The 13,484-nt window shown below is 41.7% G+C and overlaps 2 protein-coding genes across 2 annotated transcripts; one reads left to right on the top strand and one right to left on the bottom strand.

Annotated features, from left to right (window-relative positions):
• Positions 1–4,577: 4,577 nt before the first annotated feature.
• Positions 4,578–5,657, top strand: c1ql3b (complement component 1, q subcomponent-like 3b; the record flags this gene model as incomplete). The annotated part of the gene is made up of 2 exons (XM_083889266.1): positions 4,578–5,198; positions 5,478–5,657. 2 exons carry the CDS (start codon positions 4,578–4,580, stop codon positions 5,655–5,657), a joined length of 801 nt encoding a protein of 266 aa, XP_083745392.1.
• A 626-nt stretch (positions 5,658–6,283) lies between these two features.
• pter (phosphotriesterase related) lies at positions 6,284–13,283 on the bottom strand. Its single transcript, XM_083889265.1, has 5 exons — positions 13,235–13,283; positions 10,230–10,697; positions 9,458–9,723; positions 8,732–8,872; positions 6,284–7,846 (listed from the first exon to the last, which is right to left on the bottom strand). The coding sequence occupies exons 2-5, from the start codon at positions 10,659–10,661 to the stop codon at positions 7,636–7,638; spliced, it is 1,050 nt and encodes a 349-aa protein (XP_083745391.1). The 5' UTR covers positions 10,662–10,697; positions 13,235–13,283; the 3' UTR covers positions 6,284–7,635.
• Positions 13,284–13,484: the final 201 nt, after the last annotated feature.

Genomic DNA, 13,484 nt, shown 5'->3' with positions numbered 1-13,484 from the left:
GTCAACTGTGACAAAGATACATAAATAAAGTCAAACAAAACCAGGAAATACATAGTGACATCTAATAAAGGAGTAATTTTGAAATTCTACTGTATTTTAAGGTTTTCTATGTAGCACCCAATTATGATGCAGCAGTTTAAAAATCAATAAGATTGTACTGCCTTGTTTGAGCTTATTCGTCACACAAACAAGTTTCTATTTAAATAAGAGTTGTTACTATACATTTATAGTATGTCATTTTGTTGAAAACTACGCTGTTTTTATCCATAGTGTCGATAAATGTATACTCCTGTATTTATTCAGTCCTTTATTTAAGCCACTCCAAACCCTTAACAGCAGGTCACCCATTCATCCATACAGCACTTCTATGCATCAAACCCTTCTCCACCACTTACTTATTCATCACTCATGCATTTACAAACTGATTCAGGGTTCAGAGTCTGGCTCAAGGACGCTTTGACAAGTAGGAGGTGAGGATTGAAGCGCTGACCTTCTGATCGGTGGGCGACCTGCCTGCTCAGTTTGGTCAACTATTATTTTTCTGATCTGAAACATGATACACGCTGTTTATTCAATACTAATAAGAATATCATGGTTGAAGCTCATTTAAAAATATTGGCTTCAGTTCAAAACCTTAAGAGAGACCATACTGTACCATACTTCACACAGTGTGGATGGATTTCTAGTGTCATATGAGGATGAGGGGGATTAATCAGCAACGACTGTTATCTGATTCTGACTCATATGTTGCTGAAAATCCTGATTAGTGCACATAATGTGACATCATCCCTTATCCATGTATAGCTAATACACCAACACAGAAAAAGGCTGCATTAATCTACAATGTGAACAAATCGTTTTTTAACCTTGAGTATAAAAACAATATGGATGGACAATATTTACGAGTATATAAAACGATGTGCTCATTTCGGACCACAAAAGAGGCTGAGACATTTTGTTCCGAAGTCCACTGACTCAGGTTTATGTTTTTACTGCAGTGGGTTAAAAAAAAAAAAAAAGAAATTCAATACAGTATTCAATAAAATCTCTCAAAACATTCTGATGTGCTCCAATGACTAAATTCAATGTAGATACAATCAATTGTATATAATTATAACAGACTTTAAATCCCAAGAGATATGGTAACAGTTTGCCAGTCAAACCATTGTCAAACAAGTTAGCACAGTGTTAATTAGGTCTGTCAGCAACTCTCTCCGTGAATTTCTCATATAACTGTGTTTAGATCAGCATTTCAGCTCTGCACACAGAAAGTGATTTGTTTCATGTCAAGACAAATAGGGGGAAACAGCAATATTGTGCTGGTAAAGTCTGACAGCTGCAAACAGGTTGGAGCATGACTGAAAACACAAAGTAGCAACAATGAAAAGTTTCAGCAGTGAATTCTACTGCTCAAAAAACTGCTTTTCCGCTACGCAGTTCCAGCACGGCGCGGCACGGCTTGTCTCTTTTCGGCTTTTCCATTAGGTTTAATACCTGGTACCTGGTTCTTTTTTAGTACCTGCTCCGACGAGGTTCCAAACGAGCTGAGCGGATACTAAAATGTGTTGTCGACAGTCTACCGGTCACTGATTGGTCAGAGATTGTCATCACTCGAAGAGTCATGAGTGACGTCCGACACAGGAATCAAAACTAAATGCTGAACTGTAGATCGGTTAAAAAGGCTTAGAAATCTTGAAAACATGTGTTTAATGTCCAACATTTAGCAAGGAAATGTCTAAAATCTCAACATTTAACAGAGGAGTCTGGTGTATTTAGTGACAGCACTGCTGAAAGCGGCGATCATGAGTCGAATCACAACCAGTTCAGCCGCATGTAATTTCAGTGTCAGACGGAGTCTGTGCTCTGGTCATGCAGGAAGTACTGAACGATTCTGTGAACAAATCTTTTTAATTAACTTGATTCTAATGATTCAGTTACGCCAAAAACAACTGCTTTACAAGTCACAAGTCACGAGTTTGTGTGTGTCAGGTATAAAATTATGTCTCGACTCTATATCATGTGCTGGAACTGTACAGTGGAAAAGCGACATTAGTAGTTTGCTTCTTGTCTCTGCGCTTCCCTGTGCTGCTGATGTATACACAGACATGCTCCCCCAGTCAGATCTGACAGGACTGCTTGACAGAGACAGTTTTCAGATGAAAAAAAACAGCAAATGTTACATTATCTCTGTTCATGAAGTCCAAACAGAGGCAGAACAATAACATCAACAACAAAAAAAAAATCACAAAAAGTTACACACTGCAGCTTTAATTTTAACACTCATTTAAAGGTACAATATGTAGTATTTATGGGTTTATATAACCCAAAATCCACTTTTTTATATATATATTATACAGCGACTAGACAATGCAGGAGCAGGAGATTATGTGCTCCTGCATTGTCTAGTCGCTGTATAATATTCTTTGTTTCATTTTCGTAGTGTTTCAAAAAGTCATTTAAAATAACATGACCGCGGACCGCGGTTGCATAGCCACTGTTAGCAGCGAGACGCCATGTTTCTACCGGAGCCTGTAAGGACAAACGCGAGAGAACAAAACAAGCGTCTCTTTACTTGTAGCGGAAGTCCCGCCTCCACTCTCTCCGCTTCGTCTGCTACGGCCGTGGTAGCTCGCCCTCTCCCTCACCTCACGAACCTCATCTGCTGACATGGAGAAAGACGACGAGGACGACATTTGACCAGCTGCGGATACCGTAGCGCTCAGGGAAGGGAGGGGGTGAGCAGGGGAGCAGGTCTTTGTTGTAAATTTCAGCCTCTCCTCTAGATGGCACTATAAACTACTTATTTCCCCTTTAACATTCATTTTGTGTGTAAAAAATGCATTTTTCTGTGTTTGAATTAAAGGTGCATTATGTAATAAATCTAAAGCAACTGGCCATAAAATCCTCCTATTTCACAGAGACTCAGGAATATTCATATAACATACTGAACTACTACAGTACAACAACAGTACAGCCAAAATATTCACAAAAAAGATTTCGCAGACCGCAAATCATGTTTATGTTTTGGCATGTGGCGCCACCTACCGCTGTCTACCAATCATTTCAGTCAGTAGAGTCTTAGCTGCTGAGCGACCACGGGTTGCCAGTTACGTCAGAGCTACAATGGCAGAGAAAACCAAACCTAAAACACCTCGGTATTTTGAATTTGAGCGTAGTAACTGTTTTTGGTCACATTCTTACATATGGCGCCTTTAAATATTTATATGAATTTGTCAAATAATTGCATGTTTTGCTGTAATTTCTGCTATTGTTGTGTCTTTTGAACAATGTTATTTCTGGCACTTTTTGTTATAAAAAAAAAACTTAAAAACAAACATTGTTGTATTTGAACTTTCACTGCATCTCATTGAGGCTGCAATCAGCTTCCTCCTCCCTCCAAAAAAACACCATCACTCTATCCGTGTTTTTAACTTCCTGTTCATCTATCTCTCCACCTGGTCGAGTGGTGCCATCGACAGAGTGACAGCCTCTGCATTCATGAGCATATCATCATCTGCCCTCCTCGCCAGCAATTAGCCTTTCATCACTCAAACCCCAGCAAAGCCACCGTGTTTAAGTTTTTATCCAAACAAGACATTGGTCTTAAACCTTAAAAATCAATGTTGGAATCGTTTTATAAATAAGAATTCAGATAAATAAACTATCACTTTGATTATTACAACCCATTGTTTTTAAACTTACAACTACAAAAGGTGAATACCATGTGGTAATTAAATGATCTAATCCTATTTTCCCTCTAAATGCCTCAGTATTCAGTCATTTCATTTCCGTATGAAGTCATCCTTCACTGCCAGCTCCTAGTGACTCCCCCCTTCCTTTCAATGGCTATATAGATTTTCTCCAAATGATAAATTGGACACGGGGAGCCACCGAGGTGTGACCAGGTGCCAAAAGAGTATAGCTTTTTGTCTTAATAGGCTTAATTATGCTCAGGACCTTTTAGATCTGTTTGGATAACTGCTAATAACCTTTAGTGGTGAAACATTTTAGGGAAAGAAATACAAAGCTTTAAAAATGCAGGTGAAATGATTTGACTTCACCAACAAAAGCATGAAATCCGATTTGTTTGGAAGCTTCAAAGTTGCATCGATGTGCGTATGTTGTTCACTTTCTCTCTGTTGATTAAAGAAATGCACGGTTTCTAACCCATCCATCACCTCCACCCCTCCCTCACTCCACAAACACTGAAACGGACAACGCTTAATTTCTCGCCCATTCTCTCCTGTGGCACCGCAGAGAGCAGAAACTTGTGCAGCTGACTTTGTGCTGCACATTCACACAACGCAGATTCCTTACTTATTTTAACTCTCACAAAGTCTTTTGTTGTTTTATTTCCTACGGCGAGAGAGCGGAGATGAACTAGTTGGGCGAATATTGCAGCGCGTAAAATTGTGGATGGTTACTTTTGCGCACAGACGTTTACAGGAGTATTTGGTCTCCAAAGGTTGCAGCATAAACCCAGAGCAGGTCGACTTCTTCTCTCTGACAAAATATCGCCCAGAAGCAGGCTGGAAGACCATCGCCTCCGGAGAACACCACGAATCCGCAGAGCGCAGATGATCGCAACTGGTGTTTGTGGTGTCGCGCTGGTGCTGGTGCTGGTGGTTCTGATCCCTGTCGTGGTGAACTCCGCCGGGAATCCTGCGCGCTACGAGATGCTCGGATCCTGCCAAATGGTGTGCGACTCCCACGGGACCGCAACCACAGCCACGGCCAAGGCAACCAACCCAATCAAAGACAACCGCCTGGTTCAGTCGCTGCCGACTTTCATCCAAGGTCCTCAAGGAGAGCCCGGGCGCGCAGGGAGGATGGGGCCGAGGGGTCCGATTGGCGAGCCCGGGCCACCTGGACCTACTGGTCCGCCGGGAGAGAGAGGGGCCCCGGGGCCCCCCGGTCCACCAGGAGCACCCGGAGCGAATGGTCCCAACGGTGCCATCAGCGCGGCGACTTACAACACAATTCCAAAGATTGCGTTTTACGCAGGACTGAAAAAGCAGCATGAGGGATATGAAGTGCTGAAATTCGACGACGTAGTCACAAATCTAGGCAACCACTACGACCCCTCGTCTGGGAAATTCACCTGCTCAATACCGGGGATTTACTTCTTTGTTTACCATGTGCTGATGCGAGGAGGGGACGGAACCAGCATGTGGGCTGACCTCTGTAAAAACAACCAGGTAGCACGTTTCATATTGAAGTTATGTGAAAATAGAATAGAAATTGTGCTTAAAAAAATGAGGATTGGGATTTTACACTTGTTTTACAACACATTTAGAATCCTCACCGTATTACGCACAACTTTTACGCACGTTGTTTCATAGACGGACACGTAAGTAGTGTATTTTCCATGTAGTGTCAAGTAAACATAGCTGTGTGATGATTATTTTGTGGCGGAAATCAAGTTAACGCGCCTGTCCTGGGTTCATAATTTAAACGTGGTCTTTGTTTCCCTGCAGGTGAGAGCCAGTGCCATTGCCCAAGACGCCGATCAGAACTACGACTACGCAAGCAACAGTGTTGTTCTACACCTCGAGCCCGGGGACGAGATTTACATCAAACTGGATGGCGGGAAGGCGCACGGGGGCAACAACAACAAGTACAGCACTTTCTCCGGCTTCATGTTGTACGCTGATTGAAACATGGAAACAGTCTGCCACGGGAGGGGGATGCGCTCTGCAAAATAGCTTGCTTCATTTCTCAGTCTCGATTCAATGTCAGTTGGATTATCAGAGACAGAGCTCACCATTTCCATATTGCAAAAGACTGGAGGATGATGTGGAGGGAGGCATGCGGAGGGGGAAAAAAAGAAGGGGAAGGACTGTACTTATTACAACAGGGCTGCTCTGTGTAATTACATCATAGGAAAGTCAAATCTTAATTTATACATTGTTTAATTGTATCCTTGTCAGATTGATTAGTGCACCTGGAATGAGCTCTTAGCTTTACAAATTAGGTTTGCTGCCATGTCAGGCATATACTCCCCATGCTAACATTCTGAGTGAATGTAGATTAAAAGTTGAATGTATTGACTAGAAGCATTGAAATATAGATGCTAAAACAATGCTCACATAATCACCACTCTGTTCACAGTGTTGTTAGTCTACATGTGTGCTTTATTTTTCAAAAAACAAAACAAAAAAACAAGTGATCACTGGTGCATTTTGAAGGGAAAATGTTCAAAGTTGTAGTGATGCATGATTATAAAAACCAACATTTTAACTCTGTGCAGCTTATAACATACTTGAACTCTGTAAGGGGCCATAATGACGTCCATACTGTCACAACATGATTGCCATAACTCATTTCTCGTGTCTGTCTCTATGTGACAGCTGGTTGGGACATCAGGGTTGGTCTGGTAGTTAGTCACCATCACAAAACTGGACGGTCACATAGAGAGAAATGTTTCCTCCGGCTCAACGACATTCATCGATCTGCCCGCTGATTGTTACGCTCCTCCAGATAAGCCTGTCAGCCGCAATGTTAAATATATTGTAAAATGAAACCCTCCGCCTCGCTCTGTAACCCCCTCAGAAGATTCATCAAAGTTACACAGTTTTTCACTGCACACAGTCAGCTGTGGAGATCACGTCATTGATCATGTGGTGAAGTCACCCTGTGAGGCCACCTGTTTCCAGGTGCGAGGAGAACATGTCCTTCATCTGGGCCCGCCAGACAGTCAGCCTCCCATAGACACCCCGTCACCCACTGAGGGGCGACAGGACAACTCATCTAACACAGCCACATTGTGTCGAGAGCAGCGATGAGCAGCATACTGATTACTGCCAGGCTCATTATTTACCTTCCATAAAATGTGTGTGCAGAAATGTCACAAAACAAGCAACACTGAAAGTGACGCATCAATTACCCCCGTATATTCAAGCACATCACAAACAACACATTCTGAGGAATTAAATATTTGTATATTTGCATTCATATTTATGCAGAACAAAACAATTCCTTTGGCATAAATGGGTCCGAAACAACACCGCAAATCAGCGACGCTGTGATCCCTGCAAGCTTCTTTTACATAATTTGCTTAGAAAGTTAATAATCACTGTATAAAATTACTTTAAAAGGATCTCCATATAAAGCATTTCAGCTGATTGAATAAACAGTCTGTAATTATCTGCTACTGAAAAGACAAAGTTATAAAACATTCAAAAAATTCAAAATATTGAGATGAAGAACACATGTACGTAGAAGCACTGGAGTGCTGCTGATTTAATGGTTCAAAACCACATCTCTGAATCACTTTGTGCTGTTATTATTGCAAAGAGCTTGAGATGTTCATTGTAGAGTGTTGAGTAATCATCTGAAGATAAAATAATAGCTACATCAAAGCTCCTGTCACTGGCCTCTTTTTACTTTACTTCCGCCACAGAGTTAAGGTCTTTAGCCGCGTTTGTCTGTTTGTCTTTGAGCAGCATAACCCAAAAATGAGAGGATGGATTTAAATGGAAATTTTTGGTGATGTAGGTTATGGCCATTAGAAGAAATTATTTAAGGCTGATTAAGGCATAGATCTGTTATGGAGCAAGAGAATCAGTCTTGCTAGATAGGGGGAATGTGCTGACACTGTAATAAGTGTCAGCGAAGGTTATGGCCACCTTTGCCTTATTTGAAGGTCAGCCAGTGTTTGGGGTTGTCGATGAGAATCTTATCCACCTGCTGCTGAGAGATGCCCCTCATCAACATCTTTGGCACAATGTTCTTCAGCACGTGAGAGTATCCGTGGCCGCCGTACTTCATCAGGCGGTCTTTGGTGTGGATGTCGTGCGCAACAAGGATCTTGTCTTCGTAGCCCTCGTTCACCAGGAACGCCAACCTGAGCGCAAAACAAAGAAACAACCGAAAAGCAAAGGGCCATGAACACAAGAAAACTAATCATGTTTTAAGCCCAAAAACACACTGTAATTGTCAATCAACCTTCATGCTTTGTTGAACTTGTCTTTTGTGTGTGTGTGTGTGTGTGTGTGTGCGGACAACCATCTGCTCAGAATGTGAATAACGCAGGCAACGAAACTCATTTTTTATCGTCCTGTTGACACACACTCCTGCCTGCACTGAGGTGAGAGATTAGTGTCTCACAGCTTACATGAAAAAAAAGAGATCTGTAGGACACACTCTTCTATCAGCAGGGAAGGAGACAACATTTTAGGCCAAACATAAAAAATCAAATTATATATAAAGAAAAACATGAATTTGGAACATGAATTATAAATAGAGGTTGACTGATATGGGTTTTTCTATGGCTGAGGCCAATTCTTAGAAATTAGAACAGCTAATGGCTGATAATTGATACCATTTTTTTGTCCCATATATTTAGTTGAAATTATAACTGTTTAATGAAAACAAATAATACAACAAACAGTGATGGTCTGTTTCTCCAATCTACATTTGATGTTTACACTGCAGGGCAATTATATAGTCTTTTCAATAAAAAATAATGTATAAACTAAATGTTAAATACATGAAACAGGCCATCAAATACTGAAAAAATAAACTTTTGGACAACAAACAAAGTTTTTGTGATGAACAAAAACACCTCAAATATGCATATTATTATTATTATTATTATTAATAATAAAAAAAGACAAATATCAGCCTGATTAATCGCCCCCCCCCCAATCAATTATTTGTTCTTTGTACACACACATACTCTGTATATCTAGTTCATATAGTCCTATAAGACAAGTTCAGTGTGACTCACGCCTTGACTCTCTGGCTGTCATTGGGCATGTCCACCTTCAGGTTGAAACAGTAGTTCAGCGTCTCGATTCCAAACAGATCGTACTCCAGATAACTGCCCAGATTGGCAAACTCAAGCAGTTCACCCTCATCAAATATGGTCCTGTAAGAAAACAAGAGAGGTAGAGGATAAAATCAGAGGAGCTACATGCTTCTTTGAACATTATATTCTGTATTTATATACAGACAGTACAGTAGTACAAATCCTGTGAACATATACCAAAATACCAGTCGCCATCTTAACAGTGACTTAAATACTCATCTTATTATTATTTCTACAAAACATAGCTTATTGTTTTCACACATCAGTAAGATCAGTTTCTGACACGGATTTAAAGTACGCTGTCTCTTAATGCATTAAAGTTGTGTTTCCTGCAGCGTGAGGGCACCGATCACTGCTAGTTAAGATTTCCTCAATAAACAACTCAGGGAAAAACGTGTAATTTAGCCAATAATGCTCTGTATTCTTCCCGAAAATGCTGTAAAATGATTTTTTAAATCAGATTTTCACCCCATTTTACAAACTACAAAGGAAGAGGAGATGTTTAAATGCATGAATAAGCAATGTATTTTAAATTTTTTTTTAACATAAGTTTATATTTAAAAAGCTTACATAGACTCTCAGTTACATAATTCAGTTTTTTTTTCCATTCACTTTAATGACGACCTGTCCACAGGGACTTTGTACCTGTCCAGGTGGGACATGACAGTTTTGCCGATGTCACCTCCGACCTCCTGGAGAATCCGGAGGACTTCAGCTGGAGCGGCAGGATTTCTGCCGGGATGAATAATAACAGGACAGCCGAGCTGAGCCTGAGCATGTGCTGTGGCTCTCAGCACCTTCTTTTCACTCTCTGTGATTGGCCAGCTGGTGCCAATCTCTCCGATCACACCGCAGCGAACGTCTGTCCCATCTGCCCCGTGAAGCACCTCTCCGACGATGATGTCTGTGAGCTGGAGTGCAGGAAATCAGGGGTCAGTTGAGGTTCTTTTGACCTGCACCAGGCATAATTATTTATTAACTTTATTTGGCTTTCTATGGTTGTAAAAGTGTGTCTTTATAATACAGATAGACGTGAAACCTCTTTTAACACAATAGTGCATAATAGTGGACATAGGAATATTTTTTTATGTCCATGTCAACAGGTAAGTTGTCTTTTCTAATAAGAATGATTTTAATCAGATTGAATGAGAGCTTGGAAAATCACAGAAATGATAGACAGGCTCAGGTCGGGTTCAGTCATGTCAGGTGACATGGCCATTTCAAGTTATTTGAGTGAAACACAGAGTAAAATAGAGTGCATTTAAATGGTGCAAACATTTAATAATAGATGGATAAGCTGATATGTAGAAACTGATACATGTCTGAGCTCGGGTTCTGTCAATATCTCCTAAACTTCCTCATGTACAGTAAGAATGTGTGTGTGTGCCGTTACGCCCTCTCTCAGGCTGAACCCCACCTTTTCCACACTCATCTTCCTCGTGACCTCAGTGTGGGTGCAGTCCACATAGTATCCTGCCCCTGCAATGATGTGGACCCCGGTGTCCTTGGCCAGCTGCCGGAGTGTGGGCAGGTCCCGGTCGATGCCTGTGGTGGTGTTCTCCACAATCGTGCCCCCTCCGGCCTTCCTGTAGGCCAGCAGCTCGTCCCGGACGGCACTGGTCTCCTGATTCAGGAGCAGGTTCTCGTGGCAGCTGTAGGGGTTCTGCCTCAGCCAGTGCATGTGACGCATTTGGTAAGGGTTCTGTGCTACGGCCTCTTCACCTGGAGGAGGAGCGGAGTAGCAGCACTCGAAGGTCATGGTCAGGTGCTCGTGGGTCATCGTGCGGCCCAGCTGGTTCGGATCAACCAGGCCCAGGACAGTCTGGACCTTCCCCGTTAACTCAGACATGATGCTCTGATCTGTGTTTCCAGAATCTAGGATTTTCTGGTTTCACAAAAGACAAAACATACAAGTACATGTTTCTTATTTAACTTTTGATGTGGGCCGCTGCCTTTCTTGGCCAGGTCACCCTTGCGAAAGATGTGGTTAAATAAAGGTTAAAATACAAGATACTTCCATTGGCCGCGTTTCCCAGATTCGTTAAGAACTCTTAACGCTAAGATCTTCTTTGAAGGGCTCTTAAAAACGCTGTGAAAGAAGAACGTGTTTCCCAGAGTCGCTCTTAGCTTAAGAAGATCTTTCACTAAGAAGGAAACATAAGATCGCGCTGACCCACTCTTAACAGCCTTCTTAGCGATCAAATGTTCAGTGATCATAGCGGCTAGGGGCGTCTAGATTTCTAGGCTACAGTGATCAAGCCGCATCAGGGAAATGTATATCCTCCACTTTTTGAAATAATAAAACAATGTTCAATGTTGAAATGCGCTCATAGCTGTGGACCACTGGCGCAAGAAACATAGGCTAATAGTAGAGAAGAAAAAACTGTTATTGAATTACACGTTTATGAGTTTATAGTACTACACATAAAAAAACCCATCAACAACCCTGTGCCAGTCACGCAGGCCACATGGGCTGGAGGGGGACATCTTCTCGGCTATAGTCTGCCATACACGGTTCTTCACCGTAATGTTTTTCTTTCCTTTAGTTCCACCAAATAAAACTTCACGGTGCTGCCACACCTCGTCCACCAACACGCCCATCTCCTCCGCGGTAAACAACGGTGCCCGCTTGGTTTTTTTGCTGCCTATTTCTTCCATTCTCACATGTGTGTGCCAATATTCACGAGGGTATATATGCGCTAATGGGCTTGATTACTACTTGGATACACCTGATGGCACACACACACGTTATCAAAATGAACTTAATGCTATATCCACGAGCAAACACTTTGTTTGTGCGGGAGAGACGCGCAACTAGGCTACTTGTTGTTTTCTTTTTTCTTTTCTTTTTATTTTATATATATATGGTTATCAGCACATAATGTGAAGCTAATGGATCATCATGGATTTCGCAAGTTCTTATAAACAACGACAATAGAAAGGATGGAGGATGGACGCAGTTAAGCTAGAGGAGTTATTCCAGATGGGCAATAACAAGGTAGACAACTGGTGTGCTTGTCAAAACGCCATACGTTAACGGCACGCTAGAACAAATCTAAAGGTAACTTAGCCTTTATAGGGCTGTGTAACGTTGATGGGCGTGCGTACCATAGCATTAATTCCTGCAGGCGCCCCTGAGCCTAATTGCACCTGTGTGGGGGGACCACGGGGCGCTGTGTGTGACTTATGCGCTGATAAAGCGGTGGGTGATCGATTTACCTGGCATCGATTGATTCAGTTTCAGCACCACCGTGGTGAACAGCTCTCGTTAAGAGCTTCTTAAGAAGCTTCTTTGGCTTGATCTTACGGTTCTCCTAAGAAGTCCTTAAGAAAGATCGAATCTGGGAAACGTGGCCAATAATGGTGGTATTTCACAGAATTTCAAAGTAAAAGTACTTGTTTTGATATGCAATAATATCAAACACAGAGAAATGAATCTACAACTAAGTAAATAATACTATGGACAACTGTAATCAAACCAAACTAGTGTCCAATTAAACTAATCTGTATTATCAATCTGTATGTTTTTGGACTGTGGGGCTGAGGCTGGAGAACCCACACACACTCGAGGAGAACATGCAAACTCCACACAGAAAGGCCCTTGAACAAACCAGGATCCAAATCAGTGATCTTCCTGCTGTAATGCAACAATGCTCACCACTGTATGCACGCACTGATCATAGTGAACTGGGTCAAAGTAGTTTACCATAGCCGGCCCTGTCGCCAAACTGTGAAAAAAAAATATTCCTCTCCCAGCCCACAATATGACTCTTGTGTGATTTTTGTTTCCACGTTTCTGTCTGTACATAATACAGAATTTTTGGATTGTATCAGAGTTTACATTTTTATCTCTCCGATATCTGATCTAGTGATCTTGACCAGTATCGGACTGATACCGATACCGATACTGAGTGTCACATCAGCTCATCCTTAGTCAAAATCGTGTGAAGTTATTTTCATGTGGCAGAGATTGAAAATGTAATTGCTATTCTTATTTTGTGTAAGTGTACGATCACCTGATTGTGTGACTTGCTGTTCCTCAGTAGCCTTTTACGCCTACATGCATATCAATATCAGCTGTACCACAGTGGACAAACTTAAATGCATCTTCACCAATAAATGTTGTGCTTGTGTTTACAGACAGGGTGTGAGTACTATATATATATAGAATAATAATAAAAACCAAAAACACTGACCCTGGTCACTCATTAACCAGAGATACTGACCTTTGAATTGCAACTTCTAATCCTTTAATGTCTAACCACAGACTGGTTTAAGGGAGTACATTCACTGCTCGTTTGTAGTCTCTATTTACTCTTATTTCTTTGTTGCAAAACACAACAACTACTGCAGGTTTGCAGTGAAACAACAAGATCAAATACAAACATAGAGCAAACACTTCATGGTGATATGTAAACTGACCTTGTTTCTGTTTATAGGTTCGTCTCTGCAGCAGCAGCAACAGCCTGTCAGCGAATTACTCCTCTGATCTCAGATTTTCCGCTTCTTCTTCTTCTTCTGCCTGGTTTTCCTGCGGGCGTGATGCCCTGCGGCGCCTCACTAGCTCCCACAGGAGGAGACGAGGTGTCACTTCAGTCTGACTGCTGTGAACGTTGAATGCTTCAGGCTGAATGCTGCAATAAACAAATCCCTTTTTTCCTTGTTCTGTGTT

This window comes from Microchirus variegatus (assembly GCF_963457635.1).
Source record: "Microchirus variegatus genome assembly, chromosome: 5".
Taxonomy (NCBI): Eukaryota; Metazoa; Chordata; class Actinopteri; order Pleuronectiformes; family Soleidae; genus Microchirus; species Microchirus variegatus.
Note: the sequence above shows the minus strand (reverse complement) of the source record. Positions and strands in the feature narration are given on the sequence as shown.